The following is a 13,998-nucleotide window of genomic DNA, read 5'->3' on the forward strand; positions in this document are numbered from 1 at the left end:
TGCCTTAAGGCAACATATGCTGGATCCGGTATAACTTTAGTTATGCCTTAAGACAACTTATGCCGCATAAGATAGACATTTTTCAAAGTCTTGCCTTGCGAAATTATTTTTATTTTTATGCTTGAGTGGGGATTCGAACTCAGAAGCTCAGTATTTTCGGTCACCTTTTCAAGCGAATAGACAAACTTAAAGACCACCAAAAGAAGGCCAATCCACGCAAAAAATTGCCTATAATCACACAACTGGGTAAATTTCTCATTAAGAAGTCCGCCAATAGAAATCCATTGCATTCTTGGGCCCAAACTTGATTTTGCGTTTTGTTTTCTTTGATCTTTATCTAATAGGGAATATATAATTCGGCGAGCTACTTATTTGGTTGGTCCGCGAAAAATAAATACATTCACTAGCAAAATATACACTAGTATGTATCAAAAATATATATTTAATGATTATACATTAATATACAAAAATATACATTTGCTGTCTATTATTTTGGTGGGCAACTATTTATGTTAATTTATCTATATAATTTGTGTGAGAAATGGAAAAGCAAAGTTTGGTGAGGCTCCAACTTGTAAAATTTCGAGGGGCAGTCTATTTCTATGCTCTCCTTTAATTTATAACAATTTTTTCTAAAATATTCAACTGGTAGTCAGTGTAAGCAAATTTCTACAAAACTGCTCTTCTTTCTTAAATAAATTAAGACACCATCTAAGAATTATCATTTTTGAAAGTTTGAAAAAGTAAGTCTTGAATCTCGAATGAGAAAAGTGAGTTTAATTAAGTATTGTTGAAAACACTTGAAAAAATTGATGCGAATGAAGATTGATTGTTCAAACATAAAAAAAACTACTCTCTGTTTCAAACATATTTGTCTAAAACTCCAAAAATTGGTAGTTTAAATTTTAGACATATAGATTTGAAGTTTAGCCTTAAAAATCAAATTTCAGACAGTTATAGTTTGGCCATGGAAAGTCAAATGTTGAGCTTTCTTATCTTATCATACATCTCTTGGATTGAAAAGAAGTTGGTGGGCCAAGGCTTAAATTGCCGAACAATGAGCTAGCTCGACTTGATCGTCTCAACCTATTCTCGGGACATCTATGATTGGATATCTTATCTTATGTCTCTTTTCGTGAAAAAAAAAAATACCAATCAAAGTGAAGAATTTTTTCATACAACAAAAGATGGTTCAACTATTTAATCATATGATATTGAGCATCTTTCTTGTCTTTATGTTGGAAGTTTGCTTGCACAAGCAGGGACTGAGCCACCTTTGAGCTGCGAAAACCCAATAGCGCTCAAATCCTATATTAGTGTTAATATTTTTTAATTATTATATGTTTAAATCATATATTCAGACTCCATAAACTAAATAAAAATTGTGACTCCACCTCCCTGAATAAGTAATATACGAAAACTCCAAACAAAATTTAAAATTCGGTAATTTCAATCTGGGGTGGCTAAACTTACAAGTTTGCATATGATCAAGTAATGAAAGTGTTGAGTACATGGACCAGGCCTATTGCAATTGGGCCTCCACCAGCCTTTTGGGCTTCCAAGAGCCTTGACACATCAACCGTCTAAACTGTCACTGGATGAACAATCTTGTCTTTTTAATTTTTACGTCTTGATCTATACACAAATCTACGCCAAAAAAAAAAATAAAAAATACTCCAATCACTACTATAAAGTATAAAACCAAGAAATCTTGAAATCCAAAACACCCCAATCCATTTTATCTTAATAAAAAAATATACCTAGTTAAAATCAACTCATTTCAAGATCTACTGTAGTTGGGTTCTGGTGTATGATCTTGAATCTTATGGGTATTTGAAAAAATGGGTTGTCAACATTGATGTTTGTTATGTGATGGGTTTTGGATTTAAGAAATGTTGTTTGTTGTGGAGATTTAGTGTGTTTTATGGTACTTGAGTTGATTAGCTGATTTGGGTTGATTTAAAAAAATTGATTTTTATTTTTTATTATTGGATTGTTTGTGTTGGTTTTTGATTTGAGGTTTTGGAGGAGATGATGTTTTGGAGGGAAAGGGAAAGGGAGACTAGAGAAGTGAATGGTGGTCCACCTTGTGGACAAGTCAGGGTTCTTGTTGTTGGTGATTCAGGTACTAGCTACAATGTAAAATGTTTTTACTTCTTGTTATAGATTTATCTACTTTCATTTGTTATGTTTTCTTACTTATCAAGAATTGTTTTCTTATGCATTTTCCTAGTTATGTATGTTCTTGAACTTGATTTCTAGTTTGTAGCTTGGAGTTTGATGATAAAGTATAGTTGCATACACGGGCGAATTTATGCAGAAAAAATGGGTCATGTGAACCCTTGGTCACCCAGATAAACTCGGTATATTATATATATAATTCTTAAAATATATCTAATATTAACTGAAGGAACACATGGTCAAACTAGACTGAGTGGAGCCCTGGTTAATTGCGGGGTTTAATCCCTTAAGGTCGTGAGATGGAACACTACTAAATGCACTTTTGCGTTTTTTTTTCCCCTTAAATTTCTTAGCAGCCTTTGGCATTTTGCTCGCCAAGTTGATGTCACTATAAAATTTTATGTCTTATTTTGAAAGCAATGGTGAATCCATACTCTTGAAATCCTGGATTCGCCTCTGGTTGCATAGATTCAGAAATGCTTGAAGATTGGAGATAACAAATATTTGATGCTAATAGTATGAGGTCTCTGATTTATGGACATAGTTGCTTTTGAGCTGCGCTAAGGCTGTGGCTAAGGGATCAATGAAGTGGGTTAAAACTACGAGAAATCATGGTTCCAAATCCCAATAAAGTCAAAATGCTATGTGATTTCTTCCAACCTGCTTAGGCTTTGGTGGATAGAGTTACTCGATACTTGTGGTAGTGGGATGTAACAGGTACCCGGTGGAATAGTGGGTCGAGGTAAAAAGGTATATGAAGGAAAAACCTATTTGACAATGAAAGTGATCAAAGACATTCGTTTCTCAAATAACTTTAGCTTGTACACAAATACAACAGGCCCTTCCTAAATCCATGTGAATTCCTTTTCGGCGAAGTTACAAATTAGAAGAACTCGAGAAATTTTGATTGAATCATAATACAAATTACGAAGAAGAAAAAAGATACGCACAACTGGTGCAGACACCACCTTTATCCAAAAATAAAGACAGGTTCTTCTGGACTTCTCCCAATTTGGGAAATTTAGGTCAATACAAGATGATAAAGAGTTTATTCAGATCTAGGAGTTGTAGTTCTCTATTGTTATTGAAGAATTGGTAATGAGACATTAAACTGTTTGTAACTGCAATAATTTTTTTAACGTATTAAATTTGGACGATATGCGTACTACATACTGTTACATCCGTTTGAAAACATTGTAATGATTGATACAAACCATATAGAGTATGACCATGTCTGACTATTGTGTTACAGTCTGGTTCGTGGCTGTGGTGAGATGAATGCTAATATGTTTGAGGCCACCATCTTAAGGGTTATATGGTGATGGTGTAAATGTATGGGGAAGCTGATTATTAAGAGTGGACAAGTATAATTTTTTTTTTTCAATGATGTATTTATCAAGAAAAAAACAAAATGAATTTCTTTTGATATTATGATGACAAGATATTGGTGCATGTATTCGTCCTTAGAAGTATGTACAACAGTCAACAGGAGTATGTATACAACCTAAGAATTTGCCTCATTTGCTCTTGATAAATGATCTTCTGGTTTAGTTGCTCAATCCAAATTGTATCAATATCATTAGGATAACAACAGCAACAACATACCCAGTGAAATCCCACAAAGTGGGGTTTGGGAGGGTAGAGTTTATGCAGATCTTACCCCTACCTTGGGAGGTAGGGAGGCTGTTTCCGGTAGACCCTCGGCACAAAAACAAGCAATTCAAAGAAGTATATATTAAAAAATCCATGGCAAAATACTTTGGAAAGCATGATAAAGCTGACTGAAAAAAAGGGACCATAACTCCGCATAATAATACGATAATCGAATTACAAGAAACAACAGAAGGATGACATTTTTTATTTTGTTCGAAATGAACCAAATGTTTTGTATATCATCATCTGAATGCTGTCTGCATAGTATACAAAATTGATATTGTTTGCTGAATTTCTTCCCTTGATCATCCATTAGGTTGCGTGTTCGTAGATTCAGAATGTGACGTCACGAAGCATTTTAAATTGAGAGCTTCGTTAGTTGTGGATTACAGTATTTTATGGTGCTAAAATTAGTATTTAGTACATCTAATGCATTAAGCTCCAGTAGAATAGACTTTGTTAACTTGGCAGAATTTTGGAAAGTAAAATATGCCCCTCTTGAGCTTTCTTTGGCCTTTCAGCTTCATTTATACATAGGGTGAATAAACTGTGGCACCTGGAAACAGTGGATATGCCTGAATTCTCTAAAGTTCTCCCTGCGATATTCCTCTAACTTCGGAACATCTTGCCTTCTAAAGATGTACCAGAGTGCACCACCTTCTATATCCTCAAATGCTTCACCTTTTCCACTCATCACTTTTACCATGATCAAGTGCTTCTAGTATTATTTATTGCATCATTTGTACCACCTCAGCACTAGTGTCTCCCTCTGGCTCAAACAGGAAGCAGATGCAACAATTGATTGATTATCACAATTCGGGTCACTAATCGAGCTCTGAACTGCAAATAGATTTGTTAGTCCTTTATTTCACCTGGGGCAGAGTGGAACCTCAATCAACTCAGATGATGCTTCATTTTCACGTTTTTTCTTTTCAATGTTCCCATTTCTGAAAGCTGGTCAGCTGTCTGGTTATTGCTGGAGTGTGTTTCAACACATTAACCGCATCAGACATATCATGATGTAGCTTATTCACAGAGTCTAAATGCCCCAGCTCCTGAGGAGCTCATAAGCAATAGATGTGTATGTTCCCATGTCAGGCTTCAACGATCCTTTTAGCAGTTTGATAGCAAGATTTTGGTAGCCACTTTGTGGATGTGTGTACTCCTTAAAATGGATTTAAATTAATGTTGCTGGAAAGATAGTGAAAATGGTTGCTCCATTTACTGCTGCTTACTTTTCCTGTGTTCTTTTTGCTTTCATAGTCGTACATGGTTTTAGCCTTCATTAGAAGCCTTGGATACAGCAGATGAAGCACTGTTGGAATATTTTGTTGGATACATTAGGTTTAAGTCATCTATTTATATAATCTAAGTTCATCCTTATGTAGTCTTCTTATAAGGTGTTCAAGTCTCTCTCTCTCTCTCTCTCTCTTTTTTTTTTTTGCACAAGAGCGGGGTTCACCCTGTGCGCACCCAAAGGGTAGCGGCTGCGGGTTCCCTTGTCATAAAAGAAAAAGTGTTCAAGTCTTTTTTTTTTTTTTTTTTTTTGAGAATGCAAAGTGTTCAAGTCTTTCCTGTTTGGCATTAGTTTTTTTCCTGTGACATTCAGACTTTGTCAGCAGTTCAGGATATTAGCTTCTCCGTTTTTTTATTTATACACAGTGACTGCTTGTTTTCAGCTCCTAGTTTCACTATTTTTCTGCTTCATATTTTCTGGTAGGTGTGGGGAAGACCTCTCTCGTTCATCTGCTTCTCAATGGTTCTTCCATCGCTCGCCCTCCTCAAACAATTGGCTGTACAGTCGGAGTAAAAGTATGATGCACAGATAATTTTTTCTCCCTATACTATGAGCATGTGCCGAGAATGCATGTCCATATGAAAACTGATTTTTTCCTGTTTTCTTCTGTAAAGCACACTACTTATGGAAATTCTGGTAGCTCCTCAACTAGCATAAAAGGTGATGCCGAGAGAGATTTTTTTATTGAACTCTGGGATATATCAGGACATGATCGTTACAAAGATTGCCGATCTCTATTCTACTCACAAATTAATGGTGAGCAGCTAGCTTCATCTCTTAAACTGTTTTATATGCCTAAATTTTTTCTCTTATGCAAACATGTACAATATCTATTTTTGATGACCTGTAGCTGATACCTGATCACTAATGTCAACAACAACATACCCAGTGTAATCCCCACATGTGGGGTTTGGGGAGGGTAGTGCGTACACAGACCTTACCCCTACCTTGTGGAGGTAGAGACACTGCTTCTGATAGAGCCTCGGCTCAATGAAAGCAATTCAAAGCAGTTTAAGAAAAAAAAAATATGAAAGTAAAGAAGCAATGACAATGAATATGGAGAGCATTATATAGCATTCTGAAAGAAAGGAACAATAACACGAGCTAAATGATATGATAACCGAAGTACAAGAAACAACAGATAATAAAATTAAAGAACAAGGAATTAGGGGAATGATACTCATACTACTGGTATGAAAGGAGTATCGGAAAAAAAAAAAAAAAAAACTACCACCAAGCGTATCCCCCAGGAAAGTGACACAACGCTCAACCATCTACTAACCGTCTATCCTAATCTGCGACCTCCATATTCCCCTATCTAAGGTCATGTCCTCCGTAAGCTGAAGATGCGCCATGTCATATCTAATCAGCTCTCCCCAATACTTCTTTAGCCTACCTCTACCTCTCCTTAAACCCACCATTGCCAACACCATTGCCAACCTCTCATTAATGTCAGAAGATGGTTAAAGCGCAAAGATATTTTAGATAACTGATTATGTTTGTTTATTTAAACAGAAACCAGAGATGTTTTCACATGTTTGTTGCCATCAAATCTTTTGTTACTTACAGTTTTCCTTCATTTGGGAGAGGGCAATGGACGACTATCTTTCCGTGAAGTATACGTACTGATTATAGTCGGGTGAAATCTTTTTTATATCCACTCTAGGTGTTACTTTTGTATACTATCTGTCTCTACGGTGGTGGTAAGAGATCACTTTGTGTAACTATTCATCCTGATGATAGTTGGATGAAACTAATATGGATGATTTTCAATTTCTACTTTAGGTGTTATCTTTGTATATGATCTATCTCAAAGAAGGACAAAGACAAGCTTGCAGAAATGGGCTGTAGAGATAGCTACATCAGGGTCATTTTCGGCTCCTCTAGCTTCAGGAGGTCCTGGTGGTCTCCCTGTTCCTTACATTGTCATTGGCAATAAAGCAGATATCGCTTCAAATGAGGGTGTTAGAGGAAGCAGTGGGAATCTTGTTGATATGGCTCGCCAGTGGGTTGAGAAGCAAGGTCTACTTCCTTCAAGCGAAGAGATCCCATTGACTGAGAGTTTTCCTGGTGGTGGAGGTCTTATTGCGGTAATTTTATACAACACAAATTGTATTGATTCACATGTTAGAACTTCTAATGAGTGATGCATCTTGTTTTGTTATGAAAAACGAATGTCTTTCAGGCAACATAAATTCTGATGCTTAAGCTGTTATTGGAAGGTTTCTTACTTATTTATCTATGCTAGTACGTTAAGATCAGCTTTGTTGTTGTGGTCTCACACAGTGTTCACTCTTGTCAAGCCAAGTCTTTATTGGCGTAGCAATTTAAGTTCTCATCTTCTTCTCTTGGGTTAAAAATGCTTATTGAGGTGCATGCATAAAGGTTTGAAACTCTTCTCTTATTTGAATCTTAAGGAGATTACCTTACCCTATTCTCAAACCTTCGTATTTTCTCGTGTTTGATGAGGAAAGAAATGGTTGCCTGCTACCAACGGTCTTTCTTAGTAATTATCTGAATGGGAATAGCTCTATTTCTTTTTTCATTTATATATAGTTTAGAATATAAAGCTGACAGTCTCTTATATGAAACTAGAGATTGTTGACTTATATAATCTGTTAACTGAACCAAGGGGAAAGATGCTTTTTCCCTCTTCCACTTGGTTTTCATTCTCTCCTTTTTTGGGTGGCTTTTTCATTCTTGAGATTCTCTAATCACATTCTTATTTGTTTTGAATAACTGCTAGATTAATCGTCAAATCCCATTATTTGATCCATCACTTAATTCTTCATGGCTAAGATTTTACTTGTTACATGTTTCAGTTTCATTAGTTGAAGGACGTTTTTGTAGGTCTAAACTGTTCATCGACATGTAATTTGAGTTTTTCATCATAGGCTATCTTTTCATTACATTGCAACCAAATCCCCAAAAAGAAAAGGAGAAAAGAACAATAGCTACTGTGTCATATTGGGTAATCTGAAGCTGTAACCGACAGTTGAGTTTATCTCATCGGTCTTAATTGATGTAATTTATACATATATTTCAAAATGGTGAATGAGAAGTTTAAGTTTTTTTTTTTTAAATAAGGCGTCAATGGATTTACATGTGTAATGTTTTTCACCCCTTGAAATCTTGCAGGCCGCTAAGGGAGCAAGATATGACAAAGAAGCTGTCATGAAGTTTTTCCGCATGGTCTGTATATTATTGCTTTGCATCTAATCTGAGGCTTGCTTAATCTATTCGATCCTACAATATTGAAGTGCTGGGTTCACTATTTCAGTTAATCAGGAGGAGATATTTCTCAGATGATCTACCTAGTAATCATTGGTCTTCCCCAGTTCAGAAACCACTACAGGGATCGAGCGAAATTTCAAATGATGATGATCACTTGTATAAAAGTAAAAGTTCAAGGTATGCCTGTTGTTGGTTGCTGTTAAAGCTTTCCATGCTTATAGAAAAACGCCTTCTGTTTATTGTTGTCAATTATTGGTTGATGGTCACTGACCGTGAACTGTGAAGGAGTGTGGGACAAAGCAACCTGTCTCAAGTCTCTTGCTATTTTGCATTATGGGTTTTTGTTTGATGTTTCAATGATAATAAGATCTTTTTTTCTCTTCATGTTGGACGTGAAATATAGTTGAATATCTACCTTCCCAGTAGTGTTGTAAACCCTCATTTATCATGTCATGATCACCTCGAATAAGCTAGATAGATAATTCCTCTTTCCTAAGACAATGGGACGAGAATGGGGAAGATCACGTAAAAATATTTCGATAGCTGTCCAATAAAGATTAACTCAGCCATTGCACCTTTAGTAGTGGATGAATGCTTGCTATACTTGTTTTAAAGTGTCGTGTGCCAAGACGAATTTATGGTTGATTGGGATGGAGAGACTTTATGCTTTAGTGTAGTACCATATTCAGTGACAGCGTTGGTTTCTTTTTACTTGTCTTGTTTTCACTCACTCGTATGTTATCGTGTTCTTTAATACCTATTCAATTATTTGTCTTCTGCTTGTTGCAGTTATATCGGTGACTCTTACAAGTATAATGCACTCCCTCCTTTACCAGCTCAACGCAATCTCACACCGCCTCCCACGCTTTACCCACAGCAACCCATGTCCACACCTGACAATTATAGCATCCCCAGATTTGCCAGCACACAAGATATCAACAGTGCGAGGTTTAAGCGTTCTGATATTAACGTCTGATGATCTTTCTTATTTTTCTCTTTTTAATTTTTTTCCTTCATGTAATGGTACACTTTTTCAGGACATAATAGCTAGCTCTGTGAAAAGCTTGTCTTGTAAAATGTTCCAATTCATTCTTTTGACTCATTGTGATGTTCTTGAAATTGTAGGGTAAAGTTGAAAGGCTTATAATACAAAGATCTTTGAAGTTTATACAAAGATCTTTGCTATAGCGTGCACCATTTTCTTTTTCCTTTGTTTTGTATCAGAAAGAGGTGTATAAGTTTAGTAAATTTGCTATGACATAATGTCCCACTCCGTATATTTTTGTGTATATATCTTTTTGACCATTGGTGCAATCTAATGATTTTATGATTGTTGACACCCAATTTTGTCCCGCCTCTCCTCCGAAATACTTATTTACGCTTCTAATATTTTTTGGCAATTAAAAAATATATTTATATTTTTACTATAATTATTAGCCTCTTATCAATATCGGCGTTTCATTATTCTATTACAGTTACTAGCTATTATTATTATTAGTTCAAATACGAGCCCAATTCACCCCCAATATTTTCGGATTAACCCAAAACAATTTTCATAGGCCAACACCCTATTCATATACAACCAGCCCAACATTTTAAATTCAAATCAGCCCATTATTTAAACTAAACCCAGTCCATTACCCCTTTGAGTCCGACCCAGTCCATTAATCAGTTTTTACCCGGCCCACTACCATTAAAACCCTAAAACTCTTCTTAACAAAAAGAGAGAGAGAGAGCAGCCGCAACTCTCTCCTCTCCCTTCCCTTCTCCTTCGTCTCCCTCACTCTCTCTTCCACCTCTTTCTCCCTCCATTCTCTCTCCCTGTTCCCCATGCCTCTGCCACATCCACTCCTCCCTGTTCCCCACGCTCACTGCCACGCCCATTCCCCCTTGTCCCCCCGCTCCTCTCTCTCTTCCTCTCAAACGAAAACCCTAATCCACCCTATAAAGAATCCGATCTTGAATCGGTTAGGAGGGTCTAGAATTTGAAGAATCCCCTTACAAAAAGTGGTCCGCCATAAAACCCCCTGAAATACTAGATCTGTTAGCCGCTGTAATCTTGTTTTATTATCGAGTCAAAATACTAAATTAATTTGTTTTCGTTTGCCTTGGTGTTGCTGCGAATCCGAGCATCGCAAGCTCGAATTTGGTAGTGTTCGAGTGAGTATCGAAGGCCTTCGCCCCACTTCGCTGCACTCAAAAAAGGTAATCTTCCTCCCTTTTATTTATTTTAGCATTTATTAGCTATTTTCTACTTTTATGTGCTAGATTAGTTGTTGTTTGCATATGCTAATCACTATTCTTGCCTAGCATGTTTATTAGTCGCTAGTTTTAAGCCCACTTGAATCCAGTTTAGTTATATTTGATCATGTTTAAATCTTGTTAGTTATGTTTATGAGTGTTAGCTTCCTGTTTTAGTCCCTCTAAGTTAGTTTTAGTTTGTGTTTGTTGGCTGAGTCTTTATTATGTGGAATTGGACCTTGCTTGTGTTAACTCAGTTTTAAAATTATGTCTAGCTGCAGTTTGTCCTATTTAAATTTAGCCTGTGCTAAAGATAATTTTGTGTAATCCGAATTGCATGTGTGTGTTTAGTATAGGAATAGGCCTGTCTGCTGGTGTTTTTACCTAAACATGATTAGTTGAATCAAATGTTCAGTTAAACGAGTAAGAATTATCTGAGATTAGTATAAAGCCTATTTGATTATTTGTTGACTTAGATTGATAGAGTGTAATATGATTAAGAGAAATCCTGGTCTAATTTGGACTTAGACTGATAGAGTGTAAATGTTTAAACTAGTCATTTGATAATCTGATAAGCATGTTTTGGACTTAGATCTTGAGACTGTTAATAGAAAAATTCCAATAAATATGCCTGAGCTGATATCAAACATGTTAGAACAAAGGGATTAGTGATGATTGTTTGGTAATAGTCTTGGGCTGTTAGTGTGACATAAGTGGGAAATGGACTGTTTGGTTTGCTTGATGGTCTGTTAAAGAGGAAATGGGCTGATCATTCAAGTTTGTCTTGTCTCTAATGTAGTATTCTGTATTGTTTGTGTTGCTCGTGACATGTTCTGGGAGTATAGGTTGTTGAAAATGGTCGTATATTCTTAAAAAGGATTACTTTGGGTCTTATGTTAAACTGTTCTTTGTCTGGGGTGTGAGTTTTACCTATTGACTGTTAGTGAGAGGTTTATTTTGACTGAAAGCAACTTTTTAAAATTGTAAGGGGTAGCAATCTCATTTGATTTTCTGCTTTAAGATTCACGTGACACATCCCATTTGAGCTTGACCCTTGCATCTGCATATTAGCCTCTTGTCTCCACTTGCTTGTTTGAAGTTATCCTTATCTGGTGTTTTATGGTTATTTGTTTTGGGTTTCTTTTTGTGGGAACATTGACCTCTGGTGAGGAAAAGTGAGGTTTTTTTATGTTAATCCTGCAAGCATGAATTTCTGTGACACTCCATGACCATGTGAATTAGTCTATTTGCTGCAATGTTTGCATATGGATGTTTCGATACAGTTGATGAAAATCGCTGTTGCAATTTTAAGTTTGCAACTCTGCACTTGGTTTGGCAGATCCTATATCGTGGTATAATAAATCCCATAGTTCAGTTATTTGCGGATTTGAATAAATACTACCAAGGCCCGATAACGTATACGTGCACTCCATGTACTGTTTTGTTTGTGAGATATATATGCGTATACGCGAGATATACTTAAGTATACACAATATGTACATAACCCATTTGGTTTATTTCGATTTTACATTATATGCGTTTAGACTTATTATTGATTATATACTAATCCTTTTCCTTTCATTTTATGCATGACCATCGCATACGAGTCCGAGGGACTCGTCTTCCGCATTCGGTGTTGGGCCAAGGCCCAATGAAATAAAAATTCCCCTTTTCTATCCAGTTGTGTCCGCATCAAAGGAAACAAAATATTGGGCTGTTGGCCCAGGCAAACAGCAACAGATTGCAACAGCCCCCTTAAAAATGGGCTGAACTATTCCAGCAGCATTATGGCTATCAGTCCGAAAATGGGCTGAGCCCATTTAAATTGTCTCTTCCTCTGTTTATTTTGTGCATATTAATTTGTATTATTCAACTAACTCTTTGTTTGTTTTGTTTATTAGTTTAGATAAATCCTAATTAATTAGTAGGTTTAGTTTTAGTAATGGGTAGTTAGTTTAAGGAAGACTAACAATTAATTCCATAAGCTTTATTCTCTTCTTTTCGTGTTTTATTTTATTTGGAATAGTTGATTTGCAAAATAGCATGACTATATATTTCGAGTTAAGAGAATCATATTTTATTCTTACTATCCTAGAAATTCCAAAGCGTCACTACACACAAATATTAATCCAAGTATATTTTATAAACAGTTTAGATTAATTTGATCATACATATTTTGAGCCGAACATAGTTAAATAAAGTTAATAAGAAAGAGAAAGAAAGCCCATCACCTTTTGCATTCTATTTATAAAATAGTTTAGATTAAGTAAGCATATCTAACCAATTGAATTTTAAAGTTTCATTTACATTATTTTAAATCTTTTTGCATTCTATTCATAACAAGTCTAGATTTCCTACATCACTATACTCATATAATGTCATTTTATTCCAAGTTAAATTGGCTAGGTTTTTTTCTTAAAAAGCTTCTATTTATATACAAATCATTATATTTTGCAAGTCTCATTTTTAAAATAAAATTATTATTTAAAGCTTAACAACATTTATAAGTTTTATTTTTAAGTGGACTACTATGTATTTCTTCAAGTTAGTTTAAATAGTATTATTATGTTTTCCTTTAAAACCTTAATAACATTTACGACCTATTTTCTTAAGATTTAAGCATTATATTTAACCTAAGTTTGATCGGATAACCGTAGTTAGCGGATTCTAAAGGATGCCTAACACCTTCCCTTTAGAATAATATAGAGCCCTTACCTAGAATCATATTGGTTAAGCAGACTATTAACGGAGGTTTAGTTTTAACTTTATCTTAGTTAACATCGAGGTGTCCTAATTCACCGTTAAATTAATTAGGTGGCGACTCCTTAAAATAAAATAAATAGGAATCTTCAATATGTTATACTCTACTTTAACCCGGTTAAAATGGGGTATAACAGCTTGGCGACTCCGCTGGGGACTTTAGGCTCTAACCATAACAGACTTAGGTTAATAGTTAATTTTTTGGATATTTTGTTTGTTTTTCTTTTTTGCCTTTATTATTGCTTCTTCCTTATATGCTTTTGGGTATTTTTATTTTATTCCTTATGTAAATTTTCTATATAATATGTATGTTATTGCTTTCCTTAAATTGGTATTCCGCTCATACTTCTTCCACTCCTGGAAAACTCACACATATTCACACACTTAAAGCGGCTTCGCGATTCGCGCCCGTGCACTACTAAATTACCCCTTTAGTTGGATTGGTCTAGTGGATTTAGTCGATCGGCGGTGCAGTCGACGGCCACGGACTTTCCACTCCCAAGTTGTCCGCTTGGGGGAGCCTTGTGTCATTTGAAAACCACTCTTAGATTAACTTTGAATTGTATTATTAAACTGGCATGTAATAAATTTTTATTATTCTTGTAAATTAGTTTTAGGAAGAGTTATGGAAT

General features: G+C 35.5%; 1 protein-coding gene across 1 annotated transcript; it reads left to right on the plus strand.

Moving 5' to 3' along the window:
* Window positions 1-1,634: 1,634 nt before the first annotated feature.
* Window positions 1,635-9,527, plus strand: LOC132614117 (small GTPase LIP1). The gene is made up of 7 exons (XM_060328482.1): window positions 1,635-2,125; window positions 5,555-5,646; window positions 5,746-5,887; window positions 6,917-7,221; window positions 8,270-8,323; window positions 8,412-8,542; window positions 9,155-9,527. Exons 1-7 carry the CDS (start codon window positions 2,032-2,034, stop codon window positions 9,339-9,341), a joined length of 1,005 nt encoding a protein of 334 aa, XP_060184465.1. The 5' UTR covers window positions 1,635-2,031; the 3' UTR covers window positions 9,342-9,527.
* The last annotated feature ends 4,471 nt before the right edge of the window (window positions 9,528-13,998 follow it).

Source organism: Lycium barbarum, chromosome 10 (genome assembly GCF_019175385.1).
Source record: "Lycium barbarum isolate Lr01 chromosome 10, ASM1917538v2, whole genome shotgun sequence".
Taxonomy (NCBI): Eukaryota; Viridiplantae; Streptophyta; class Magnoliopsida; order Solanales; family Solanaceae; genus Lycium; species Lycium barbarum.